The sequence below is a fragment of the Calcarisporiella thermophila genome, assembly GCF_041956535.1.
Source record: "Calcarisporiella thermophila strain CBS 279.70 unplaced genomic scaffold VTP21scaffold_4, whole genome shotgun sequence".
Classification (NCBI taxonomy): domain Eukaryota; kingdom Fungi; phylum Calcarisporiellomycota; class Calcarisporiellomycetes; order Calcarisporiellales; family Calcarisporiellaceae; genus Calcarisporiella; species Calcarisporiella thermophila.
The window spans coordinates 537,240-549,010 of record NW_027192194.1 but is presented as its reverse complement, the minus strand read 5'-3'; the positions used below and the strand labels follow the sequence as shown (position 1 = coordinate 549,010).

The 11,771-nt window shown below is 48.2% G+C and overlaps 6 protein-coding genes across 6 annotated transcripts; 4 read left to right on the top strand and 2 right to left on the bottom strand.

Moving 5' to 3' along the window:
• Window positions 1-222: 222 nt before the first annotated feature.
• VTP21DRAFT_8494 (uncharacterized protein) lies at window positions 223-2,914 on the bottom strand (the record flags this gene model as incomplete). The annotated part of the gene is made up of 10 exons (XM_069399350.1): window positions 223-852; window positions 927-1,429; window positions 1,505-1,716; window positions 1,784-2,006; window positions 2,070-2,148; window positions 2,217-2,308; window positions 2,373-2,429; window positions 2,489-2,580; window positions 2,640-2,707; window positions 2,789-2,914. The coding sequence occupies 10 exons, from the start codon at window positions 2,912-2,914 to the stop codon at window positions 223-225; spliced, it is 2,082 nt and encodes a 693-aa protein (XP_069254776.1).
• Window positions 2,915-3,850: 936 nt separating this feature from the next.
• Window positions 3,851-4,264, top strand: VTP21DRAFT_8493 (uncharacterized protein; the record flags this gene model as incomplete). The annotated part of the gene is made up of 2 exons (XM_069399349.1): window positions 3,851-3,866; window positions 3,972-4,264. The coding sequence occupies 2 exons, from the start codon at window positions 3,851-3,853 to the stop codon at window positions 4,262-4,264; spliced, it is 309 nt and encodes a 102-aa protein (XP_069254775.1).
• A 56-nt stretch (window positions 4,265-4,320) lies between these two features.
• On the top strand, window positions 4,321-5,439 carry VTP21DRAFT_8492 (uncharacterized protein; the record flags this gene model as incomplete). The annotated part of the gene is made up of 4 exons (XM_069399348.1): window positions 4,321-4,492; window positions 4,559-4,612; window positions 4,683-5,196; window positions 5,277-5,439. 4 exons carry the CDS (start codon window positions 4,321-4,323, stop codon window positions 5,437-5,439), a joined length of 903 nt encoding a protein of 300 aa, XP_069254774.1.
• Window positions 5,440-5,811: 372 nt separating this feature from the next.
• VTP21DRAFT_8491 (uncharacterized protein) lies at window positions 5,812-7,800 on the top strand (the record flags this gene model as incomplete). The annotated part of the gene is made up of 1 exon (XM_069399347.1): window positions 5,812-7,800. One exon carries the CDS (start codon window positions 5,812-5,814, stop codon window positions 7,798-7,800), a length of 1,989 nt encoding a protein of 662 aa, XP_069254773.1.
• An 809-nt stretch (window positions 7,801-8,609) lies between these two features.
• VTP21DRAFT_8490 (uncharacterized protein) lies at window positions 8,610-10,064 on the top strand (the record flags this gene model as incomplete). The annotated part of the gene is made up of 1 exon (XM_069399346.1): window positions 8,610-10,064. One exon carries the CDS (start codon window positions 8,610-8,612, stop codon window positions 10,062-10,064), a length of 1,455 nt encoding a protein of 484 aa, XP_069254772.1.
• A 567-nt stretch (window positions 10,065-10,631) lies between these two features.
• Window positions 10,632-11,354, bottom strand: VTP21DRAFT_8489 (uncharacterized protein; the record flags this gene model as incomplete). Its single annotated transcript, XM_069399344.1, has 2 exons — window positions 10,632-11,035; window positions 11,102-11,354. The coding sequence occupies 2 exons, from the start codon at window positions 11,352-11,354 to the stop codon at window positions 10,632-10,634; spliced, it is 657 nt and encodes a 218-aa protein (XP_069254771.1).
• Window positions 11,355-11,771: the final 417 nt, after the last annotated feature.

The window sequence follows — 11,771 nt, the reverse complement described above, 5'->3', positions numbered from 1 at the left end:
AATAGTCCACTTCGGCCAAAATAGGATTCTCGATAACTTGCTCATTAATGCCATTATCTTTGGCCTCACGATCCTTGATTATTTAAAAGATAATATGAAAAGAGAATGCAGAAAATGCAGCATTGCCAAGCTTTTAATTGTAAAACACATTTTAACTATGCAAATGATACAAACTACACGTATAATACATTGATTCCAAAAAAAAGCTAGGAGTAGCGAAATCTACTTTCCACCTCCATAAACCTTCACAATATTTTTCAATAGCCCATTCAAGCTCTCCTTACTTCCTGTCGGAACCCCATCGGGAAGCTTCCACGCTTGAACCAGATCCTTCTCGTAAATGTATGGTATCACCTCCTTTCTGACCGTTAGTTCCCTCCGAAACATTTGAGCTAAGGCTTTTGCAGCCATCCCGTTGGAGCGATAATATCTCCAGCTCAGCTGCATTAATGCCAGTGCTTCGGATGCATATTGCGACAACATGGGCCCGGGCCGATGTCTTATCTGGGTTACATATCCTGCGATCAAGTGCTTGACGCATCTCACCGCTAATCCCTCCTTAGACATTCTAACAAAGCGAGACCCCGACATAATAGACCGCGAGGTATTCTCATCCTCTGCCTCAAATTCGGGCGCTAGGCTCTGTAGGTCGAGGTTGACGGTGCTGAGGAGAGTGCAAAGCTCTACTCGTGCCTCGTGAATCCAGCCGGCAAGAATGTAGCAGAGTGCGATGCTGTAGAGAATGCGAAAAGGGAGGAATGAGGGGGACATGAGGAGGCATCTCTTCTGCCAATCTTTCAGCCTGCGGTCAAGAAGTATTTGGTAAGAATTAAGGGCTGGGTGCAAGAGGCCCTACAAAAATTAAAAAGGAAGACGCTAAATTCATCAAACTGTTAGGGATAGAAGAGCACGAGAGGGCGACGCACCGTGAAGAGGTTCGTGTCGGCATAGGCCAAGAGGGCTGCGTCGTACAGGCTCGTGGTCAGTCGCCACCGATCAAGCTGGTCCATGATCTCCGCAATGGTGCTTCCACGAGCACCCCCCATTGCTCGCCCATACATAACAAAATAGTAGAACAAGTCCTGGATCGTGTGGAGAGTGCCCATCAATTTTTTGTTCAGTAATTGATCGTTCTCTTCCTTGTGACGCTGTTCGTTCTGCTCACTGATCAAATTAGAGATATGCATCACATGATCTTCGGTAAGTCGCCGGCGTTTGGGGGATAAGGTGTCTTCAGAATCCAAGAGATTCTTGAAAAGGCCAGTGTCCTGACTATTTTCGTCGAGGTCATCGGTGTCAAACGAATCATCGTCGGTAGCGGAATTCTCGTCATCCGACAATGCACTGTTCATATTTTCAGAGAATTGCCGGCGAGAAAAAGCGGTCGGAGGAAAGAGATCGCATACGGGTATAAAGAAAGGTGAGTTCTCTAAACAACAATAGCATGTTCGACTTGGGTGAGACTGGTTTGCGACGCTCATACATCGCGACAAAATAAACTTACTCTTTGCATTGTCGTCGTTGGCATCGTCATCAGTAGTGATATCATTCACCAAACAATAATAATTATATGCAATATACACGAAATACACCATCAAGAAATTGCACTCGAAATCGCCCAGATGTTGTCTGGATGCGTCTACTTTTTTGCGTTGCTCGCGAAGCAAATGTAAAAACTGGGGGTCCAGGTCGTTCGACAGAGGAAAGGAAGAGTGACTAGAGGAAAAAAAAAATGCAATAGGTCTAGAACGATATGGTCCCTAGTTGAATACAAAGGACTCACGTTCCCTCCGGCAGATAACCACACTTCTCCATGGATATAAAAGAAATTCGGAAGAGAGTCTCCCAATCTTTGAGGGCAAAATAGTAGGCCTGCACATACTCGAGCCAGGTGAGGAATTGCAGGGCAGGAACGCGGAGGGTAGGCTGAGATGTAGTTTCGGGCGGGGACGCATCGTCGCTAATAATCAGCACACTTTGTAACACATGCGGGAAAAAGCCGACAGCTTTTAAAAGAAGGTGCAATGCTGGTAAGCGAAGGCGTCTTCAACGGGAATTGAACCACATACCAAACCATTTTCGGATCGGATTCACGACCATCAACTTGTGTGATTGCTCAAAGCTGATTAAGAGTTCAGCAAGACGAGGCTAATTGACAAAAGGGTAGGCATTCAATAAAATGCCACCGAGACACGGGCATTTGCAATAGAACTTACACCCAGCTCCGTAATTGAAGTGGGATATGCTTCGATACATAGAAAGTACAGCCGTGCTGCTTCCAATACATTATCCTTGGATTCGTACCATTCTATAGTCGATAGCTATTCATGTAAGCAGTATTAGGCAAACTATGCTTGTGCATTTGGATTTACCAGCACACTCAATTAATAAGTTTTGCTGCACTTTTTTTGAAAGGGTAGAAAAGAATGCTAAATATTCCATCTTAGCATGTGATTGCAACTATTGGGGATTATCAAAGTTCGCTTACTATGCGTGGAGTCGCGTTTCTGCTCCATTATACTCTGTACGAGTTTGTTTGAGTATTCCTTGAACCATGGTTCTTGATGGTGCTCCTTGTAACTAAATGGACAATGATATATTAACGTGTCATTATGAGTAAAATATCGTGTATTCTCTACATTTCATAAAAGGTGGATTTCGCCTCGGGCATATTGTTCTCCAGAACTGCTAATTGAAGAACTCGAAGCTATAAGCCCCTCCCCCCAAGAAACCAGGGCATTTTAGCCTTTCATATATAAGAGAATGGCATGGGTATGACGATAGCTACCTTGACTTTTGGATTGGAAAGATGGGGACAGGCGGAGAGTATTTGATGGGTTTCAGCCAGTCTTCCAGCCTCGAGGGTTTTGTCAATGGAGGCAAGTATAGCGCGATCGAAGGTTTGGGGTTGCATATATATATATTAAAAAACGCAACTCATGAGAATATTTGACATTGACCGGGGCCACCAGACCATTGAGGAGACTGCTGAAACACTCAATAAATATTTGGAAAAGAATCTCCTCCATAATCTACACAGAAAGAACTGTCCGTCATGTATCTCTCCGAAAACCTTGTGTTACGCCACAAAAACATTGGGTTCCGTTAGGATAAAACTCTAATTTGCCTTTGCTACTTCTGGTGCATGGCTTAGTTAATAGAGGGGGGGGGTTGCGTATAACTAATGACGTCAAGTGCCTGCACGATAGCCCTCGGGCTAAGATTATGGGGGAAAAATGTTTATCACAAGAGAGCCTCGACCCACAAATCGTCTAGAATGGCCGCATGCCCCCCTTCCGCTGAGGGCGGTGTGTTACGCTTTACACTCAAGAAATTTGTCATTATTGAAATTTTGTGCTAGCGGCTGTTTCTTGTCGTTCGGTTAAGGACTTGATTGACCGTCCATCCTGTCGCATTATCTAAGAAGCTAGGAGAAGGCCTCCAGCCTTTCAAACTGCTTGGACTCGAAGGGGGATCTGCTGTTCGGTTGTCTAATTGCTTCCACGGGTTCTTAGAGGCTGCGGCGGCTGACGTCTATTACGTGTGCAAAATGCGTTTCATCTTCTGGTGCGGCCCACCTTTGTCTATCACACACTTAAGGTTTCGCATTTTTCCCGGGATAAGTGCTCGATTTTGCACGAGATAATTCGGGAACCGGAAGGGGGACAGGATTACCCAATCTTGCTCACACCCCTCCCCTCTCCTCGCCTCCCCTTACCTCATCCCACTTCACCTTGCCTCCTACTCCTACACAAAACGGAACCGCGGCTGTTTGCAGCCGAGTGTGGGCCGCTCTTTTTAATATACCCCACTAGGTACACACTTGTTTGCTGCCTGGGCTGGTGGAGAAATGCTGTGTGGCTTAGGTATGGCTTTATAGCATGGATTTGCAACAAATCTTGGGAAGCTGAAAATATGGATCACGAGCAAACTGAAAATCATTACCGCTCTAATCGTTATTCCCCCCGTAGATCTAATCACAGAAGCTACTCTCGTGATCGGTCGCCTGATAGAGAGCGACGATATGAGCGGGATCGAGAGCGAGCACATTCGCCTGATCGCTATCGGGAGAGAAATCGCAGATATTCACCCGATAGGCGACGCTATCATTCAGGGTCAGACGACCAAAGATATGATCGAAGATCTTCGGAAAGGAGGCACCATTCCCGATCTCCTCGGAGAGACGATGAAAGGGATTATAGGAGGGGGAGATCTCCTGGCAGGAGAGCAAGATATTCAAGAGAAGATGCAGACGACATTTTAGAACAGTGAGTGCCCATCTTTTTCATTTATAGTGGGCAGAAGCAATCCGTACTGAGAATGTTATGTTCATCGCTAACAACCTTATTTTTGAATGATAGCCGCAGACAACAGAGAGAAAAGATGGAATTTTCAGTTTGGCCGTCCTCACCAGAAGTTTCGCCCTCTCGTGAGCGATCGAATTCCCCTGATACCAAGCGAAAGCACCGCTCCGCAAAGTCCGATTCTTCAGGTTGTTGCTTTTTCGGTCGCTTTCATTCGGCTAATGGATTACTCACGCACCTTTTATTCTTTTTAGATGAGTCTAAGAGTCCAAGCAGAAGCGATGATAGCGAAGATTCTGGTAGTGAGGGTAAGAGCCATGGCTACAACCTGTAAATTGGTGTCCTCCTTGACTCATCTTCCGTTATCATTACCAATAGAAGACTACCGCCGGTCACGCAGACGCCATAAATCCAGCTCAAAGAAACGAAAGCACTCTTCAAAGCATAAGCATAAACATAAACGCTCCCGGAAACACAGGAGTTCCCGCAAGGAACGACGCTATTCCGACGACTCTGACACCTCTTCAACCGAGGAGAGCGAAAGGGAAATGGGGAGTCGAAAGTCCAAGAAAAATGGGAAACCTGAGGAGACAGCAAGGCAGAATTTGGAAAAGGTCGTGGCGAAGGATAGCGAGGGACAAGATGGGCTTTGGGTTGAGAAACAGGTCGAACTTCCTGAGGATGCATCCGTGGTGGGCCCCATACCTCTTCCCGTCTCCGAGATTAAGATGGATGAGCGAAGCTACGGAGGAGCTTTGCGTCCCGGTGAAGGCTCAGCTATTGCACAATATGTGCAGCAAGGGAAGCGTATCCCCCGACGTGGTGAGATTGGTTTGACGGGCGAAGAGATTGAAAAGTATGAGAACGTTGGTTATGTGATGAGCGGGAGCAGGTAATGTTTCAAGGTTCAATCCCCCTCTTAGTGGGGGAAGTGCTTGCCGGAAAGGCTGACTGACAATACCCTGTGCTTAGGCATCACCGTATGAATGCGGTCCGTATCCGAAAGGAGAACCAGGTCATATCTGCGGAAGAAAAACGGGCATTGCTGCAGTACCACGCGGAAGAGCGAGCGAAAAAGGAAAACAAGATCATTACAGATTTCAGAGAATTGCTAAGCGAGCGGCTAAAGAAGTAATTTACCGTTGTCGAATAGGCTTGTTATATTGTCATGAATATAAAACCATTTGTGGATGCTATTTTGTCTTTCTGGAAATTCCCATATATGTTCAACACTGAGGAACATGAAAAAAAAAATGCCAAATGTGACTTGCTTTTGTGCCACAATCCCCATTGAAACGTGATCAATGATAACAGATAACTCTTGGAGATCAAAAAGAAAGATTGGCCACCAACGGCTGAAATGACATGTCCATCGGGTATATAGCACCTCTCGCGTAGTTAAGCTTTAGAGTGAGTCCTGCTTTGAAAAGGTCACGAAACCGGATTGGTAGCTTGTGAGTCCATTTTTGATTTCAAGAGCTAGTGAACAGAGAGATCGGCGAGCATCATGGACTGGATGCTTCCAGATAACCGTCGCAACCGACGCAGTCATTTTCGTCCTAATCCTGCAATGTTCCCCTCAAATCCGCATCATCCTCTGCCACCACCTCCTCCTCCTGGATTTGTTCCAGTTCACTCGTTCCTCATTCCAGGCCATCCTCCACCTCCTCCGCCTCCGCAAACTCTGCATCAAGGATTGAATCCGATATCAAGCACAGTTATTATTGAAGAGGATCAGGAGGATGAGGATGAGTTGGGGCCTGACCGTGTAGAGGTCATTGAGGATGACGATCCGTTATTGCAACCAAAAGGGGACGACTTGTCTAGCGCCAAGATAGAAGGGGAGGGAGTGGATGAAGAGAAAGTGGGGGAAGATAGAGGAAAGGTGGCGAACAAGGAGAGAAAAACGGTTAAATCGGCTCTGAAGAAGATGACCGGCCGGAAGCAAGCAAACATCAAGTCCGAAGTTGGCGACAGTGAGGAGGAAAAGGGCCGGTTTGAGAACGACTATGACTTGCCCTTGAAGAAGATGAGGGGCGGCTGGGAGGAGCGGAAAAAAATGGAGGAGAATGAAGAGATGGAAGTGTCGGCTAGATGGGAGAAAGTAGATAGCCGACATCTTGCACGGGTGATGGAAGACCGATATGGTCGCAGCGCGAGACGCAATCACCCACCCCTTCGCCGTCGAAGCCATAGTGCGGTTCGATCCGATGACATCAGCCGACTCGAGGAGGAGCTTGACCACTATCGAGAGCTTCTCGCTTCCAAAGAGTCGGAAATGCACAAACTCCATGAGGTTTACACCTCCAGGAATAGGATGTCGCACAAGCAAGCTCAAGTGATCAAGCTGTATCGTTATCTGGTGGCGAATAAGAACGAGGAGCTCAACGATCTCCGGGACCGGGTGGACGGTCTGGTGTGGAAGTTAGACCGGATTCGCAGGGAATTCACGCGTGAAAGAGAACGACTTACGAAGAGGATGCGAGATAACGTGGAGTATGAGACCGTTCCGAGCAGACTAGACCGCAAATACCATCGCCGACGGCGATCAGAGTCCGAGGTGCAGCCTCTTAAGGAGGGGGATCGAGCGGAGGGAGAAAATGCGGGAAGAAAAAAGGTGACGTTGCAGACGACCCCTACGCTTCACATGGATGAAAAGAGAGAGGCAATACGAAACTCTCGCATGGCAGAGCCGGAAATCGAGGGTGCTAACGAGCCTGCAGAGCGGCAGCCGCAACACCAATCCCCAACGAATAAGCAGAGCATCAGCACACAAACGGTGAACCCACAACAAATCTTGGAGAACGAGGTCCAGTTGGCCCGACGCGAGCTTCTTATTCTCGCCGACCTCACCCCTTCCCCAGAAGATCGCCTGTCCTCCTCCAAGGCTGCCGTCTCCACACAGGCCGAGCCCCCCTTACTTTCGATGCCCGCCGAGAATCCGCTGAGTCCTCAGAAGGGATATCTATCCTCCATTTCCAACGACCTTCTCATCGTCAAAGCACGCGATAAAATATTAGGGTTGGTCTCGGAGGTGGACCGGCTGCAAACCATGGTGCAGCAAATGGCACAACGAGGCGGGACTCTTGCACAACAACGACTCCAGCGGTTTTTGCCACAGCAGAAAACCACGCCTCCCACACCACCCCCCTTTGTCGAGACAAAGCACGAGGAAGCAGAACTTGCGCTTACCCCGCCCGCGACCTCGTCAGAGGAGACTTACCGGCCTCCTTCGGTATTTCGTGGGCGTCGCCCCTTTGGGCCGAAGATGAACGGAGATTCACACCATGCCTTCTTTGGCCCCACTACATCTCCCAGGACGGCTCCCAATGGTGACGTGACTCCGCGCGCCACTACCGCGACGGAGAGAATGGAGATCGGAAACGGAGACAGAAATGGATTCACTCCTGAGCATCGGCGCGCGGGGCTCTTGATTTGCCTCTTTTTCCTTTTGGTGCTAAACGCCGGATTTTTAAGGGCCTGGGGGATTCTATGAACACTCTTTTTTCCATCCGTTGTCTATTGTTTATTTATTCATCTTAACCTATATATCTTTTTCTGAATGACCAAATATCTCTATCTATTTACCTATCTTGATACCTCATTGATATCTTTTTTTTTTTCTTATTTATTTTCCTAGGTCCCTTAAACTTATTTTAAAAAAGGTTAATCATTATAAGGAATTTGACTATCCCATTGTTGTAGTGCAAGGCCGGCATTTTTTTTCTTTTATCCCTTGGTTTTATGATCCATTAGCCTTTTTTTGACGGAAGAACAGAGACTTGTCCTTTTTATTGTTAGAGAATTAGCGCTAAAGCCTCAGGGAAGTCGTCGAACCCTCGTCAGGCTTATCCAATGCAGAGCTAAATTGTTGCAAAACAATAATATACCCAAAATCAGTCGAAAAAATTCATTATTCATTCCACAATTTCGAAAAAAAAAAAATCATATATGTAATATTGAAAAGATCTCTTCACCCTTCCCATCCTCCATTTTCATATTCTTCTTTCCTTTGCTTTTTTGCGCGATAAAACTGCATCAGGAGCTTTCTTGAGCCCTCTTTCTTGACTGGCCACCGTCTCCATCCATGGTTGCAAAATTGAATTGAACCTCCCCTCCCTTTCTCTCTACTCTTAAGCTATATACTAAACATATATGTCATTTCACACATATCCACATACATCGCGTTTATCCTTCTGATTCCTGCCATCTGCGCACCCTATCGTCTTTTCTGATACATATATACTCTCTTCCCATTTTAATCCTATATATTATTTTTAAAAATTAATTAATTATATAGTCTTCATGTATCCACATTGGCCGTGGACAATACCAGCATCATCTGAGGGCACATCCAACCGCCAGTCCACTCTCCATTCGACCATTCAAGAACCGCTCCGCCTACGTGGTGAGTCGAAACGCGCTCTTCGAGGTCAAGGTGACGCAAGAATGTTAGAAAGTTTGCGATATCATTATAAGCGAAAGCGCCAGGAACATCGCAAGGACAAAGATAACAAGAGGGATAACAAGGATGCGGATAAGAAAAAGGATGATCCTAAAAAGGACGACAAGAAACATGATCCGAAGCCTGTCGCTCCCCAATTACCGCCTGCCAAGCCGGTACTGGTTCCTCCCCCAGCCTCGGCGAATGCCATCCCCACCCCCGCTCTGACTTCACCTTTTCCTCCTCCGCCGCCGTTACTACCCCCTCCCGCTTCAAGCGTATCCCCTGCCTCCACTCTGGCCACTCCAGATTCCGCAGCTCCCACTCTCGAGCCCCTCAGCAATCTATCGCAATCAACCCCGACCCCTATGGAACAGCCGCCTGATAGCTCTTCACTTGGTGAGATCGGACGTGCGGTGGGCATTACCCTAGGCGTATTAATTGCCGTTTTGTTTGTCATGGGGCTCGTACTTCGTCGCCGAACTGGCCAGCATAGCCCCTTCTCCGGCACCACTAAAGGGCAAGTAGGAGGCAGAGTTAGTCGTGGGTTCTTGAACAGTCGAGGAGGGAAGGAGGAGGATGAGATGCATCTGCGCGACGATTTTCCACGAATCGTGAGCGAGTATGCGTTGCGCCCGCCAGGGGTGCACACCATGGACGAGACGAGCATCGTGCATGCGTATGCACCGGCTTACGGCGAAGAAGTCAAGTCAGCCAACCCATCCTTTATCTATACCCCGCCCCCGGAGGAAGGAAGGGGCTATCGGATCGAGGTGCCGATACCAGATACGCCGCTGCTCTTCGCGGCTCAACAGCACCATGGGAGCCCCCAGGGGGTTTATCCGGGAGGTCAGCAGGAGCAGATCGTGCCCTCTATTGAGGTGCAAGAATCGACCATCACCATGGTAGGTCCGACGCACCATTACGAGAGCTACATAGCGGCTCCTGCCGATGGAATGGAGTACGTTGGCGGGGAGCCTGGGCTGAGTGGCGGGGAGCAGGCAGGGGGCGAGGGTCCGGGTGGCCAGGAGGCTGGCGAGCATGCGGGAAATGAACCATACTATCAGGGCTTCTCGAGTGGGGTGGAGTCGTATCTGGCCATTGAGCCGGCAGAGGGCGGAGACCGGCGTTTGTCGGAGGCTGAGTCGGTGGGGGGGAGCACCAATCCATTTCGCTACACCACGGCGGATACAGAGTTCGAGCTTGAAATCCGCCACAAATCCTTCACCGAAGAGTTCGAGCACGAGCTTTCCGCCTTCAGCGCCCCGGATGGCCACCCGCTCACGACCCAGGGAGCGCCAAAACCACAGCAGTAATGGAGGCTGTGCCCTTATTTTTGGATTTATTTCAAGCTATTTCTTTAATGCCGTCTCCATTGAGTTATTTGTTCTTTTTGAGAGAGATAAAGTCTGCTCTTTTTATGCCAAACAGAACGTCTAACCAACGGAGGGGTGGGGGGTGGATTCATATCGAGAAGCTTTATTTAGACAATGGGAGGGGAGTATGTGAGGGGGGGGGGGATGAGATGAAAAAGAATGGAATGAAATGAGAGTGAGGCGTATAAATAACAATATATATCAACATATGAATGGATGAGGTGTCCAATTGGAAGGGGTTTTGAAGGCCAAGCACGCAACTTTCCTAATGAAAGATGAAAAGACATCGAATAAATAACATAATATACAAATAAAAAATGGGGGAGGGGGAGGGGAAGATTCCATAATGAGGATCATCCAGCATTAATACAACAGGAAAAGATGGAGTCACAAGTATTTAGATTAAAGAGCTGATCACTATCTACAATTAGCCTATTGCATACGGATAAAAACGCAAGTGTCCCATGAAGTATCGAATCGTTATTTTCGGCTCGCCCTGCCCAGCTACTACTCGCTGATTCTTGGTTTTTTACCCGCAGCAAACTGCTCCATCCCAACTACTTCGAAAAGGACACGCTTTTCGCCCTTCTCTGCGAGTTGAGGCCGCAGGTAGCGCCGACGTGCGTTGATGAACCAATTGGAGATCTGCACTAGGGTCAGCCGCGCCTTCATGGCAAGCTCGCGCTTCTCCTGCTCGGTAGGATAGGGGTGCGAGCGATGCGCATCGAGCCAAGCGCGCAGGATGGCGGTGCTGTCCCGGGGAAGATTGCCACGTCGCGGTTTGAGCGTGGAGAAGAGTTCCGAGTCTGAAATGGGGGGCGAGCTCGATAATGAGGAGGAGGGGGAATAGGCAGAGGGGTGGGATGGGGGAGGGGATAAGGGGGGCGTCTGGCACTGCATCTTTTCGTTCTCTACAAGCATTCAGAGCGTGTCACCCTCTCTAGCGTCAGGTAGCAGGCAGAGCAAATACCACTTACCGGTGTTTCCTTCTATCCACGACAAAGCATTGTTATTAAGCATACAGGATATTCGAACCCACAACTGTCGTATCTGGGGGTCCTGTGATCGGTCCTTGACGAAATGGGCAGTATGGAGATTGTTATCGGAGGTATGGTAAATGACCACTGGTTGGAATACGTTGTGCTGTCGCGAAGAGAAGGAGGACGAGTGAGTCACGTGTATGGCATGCATTGGGTGGCCGACATGGCTTACCTTTAGTTGAGACATCATCACAATTATAGCTAAGGAGAGCGAGGCAACCGAGGGAAAAGAGGGGTGGATACTAGAGTGTAATGATTGACCGGTGGGGGTGGGGTGAGAGGAAGGAAGGGGGGGGACCAGAGAGGCACGAGGAAGAATAGAATAAAGAGGAGGCAAGAAGACCGAGGAATGAACAGCAAAGACACCAACAGACCGAAATGAAATTAAATAAAGGCGAAAATGCAGAAATGCAAGACGAACAACGGGAGCGTAAACGAAAACGAGGAATAAAAAACAAGTGGAGAAAGAGTTTATATCAGTGATATGAAAATGCGGATCCAAAGCGTTCGAGGTTGGAAATTCTAAAGGACGATCGGTCTTAAGACATTGAAAGCACGTTTCTCTGCCCAATAGGCACCGCAATTATCTAACCCAACCGGCCGGAGT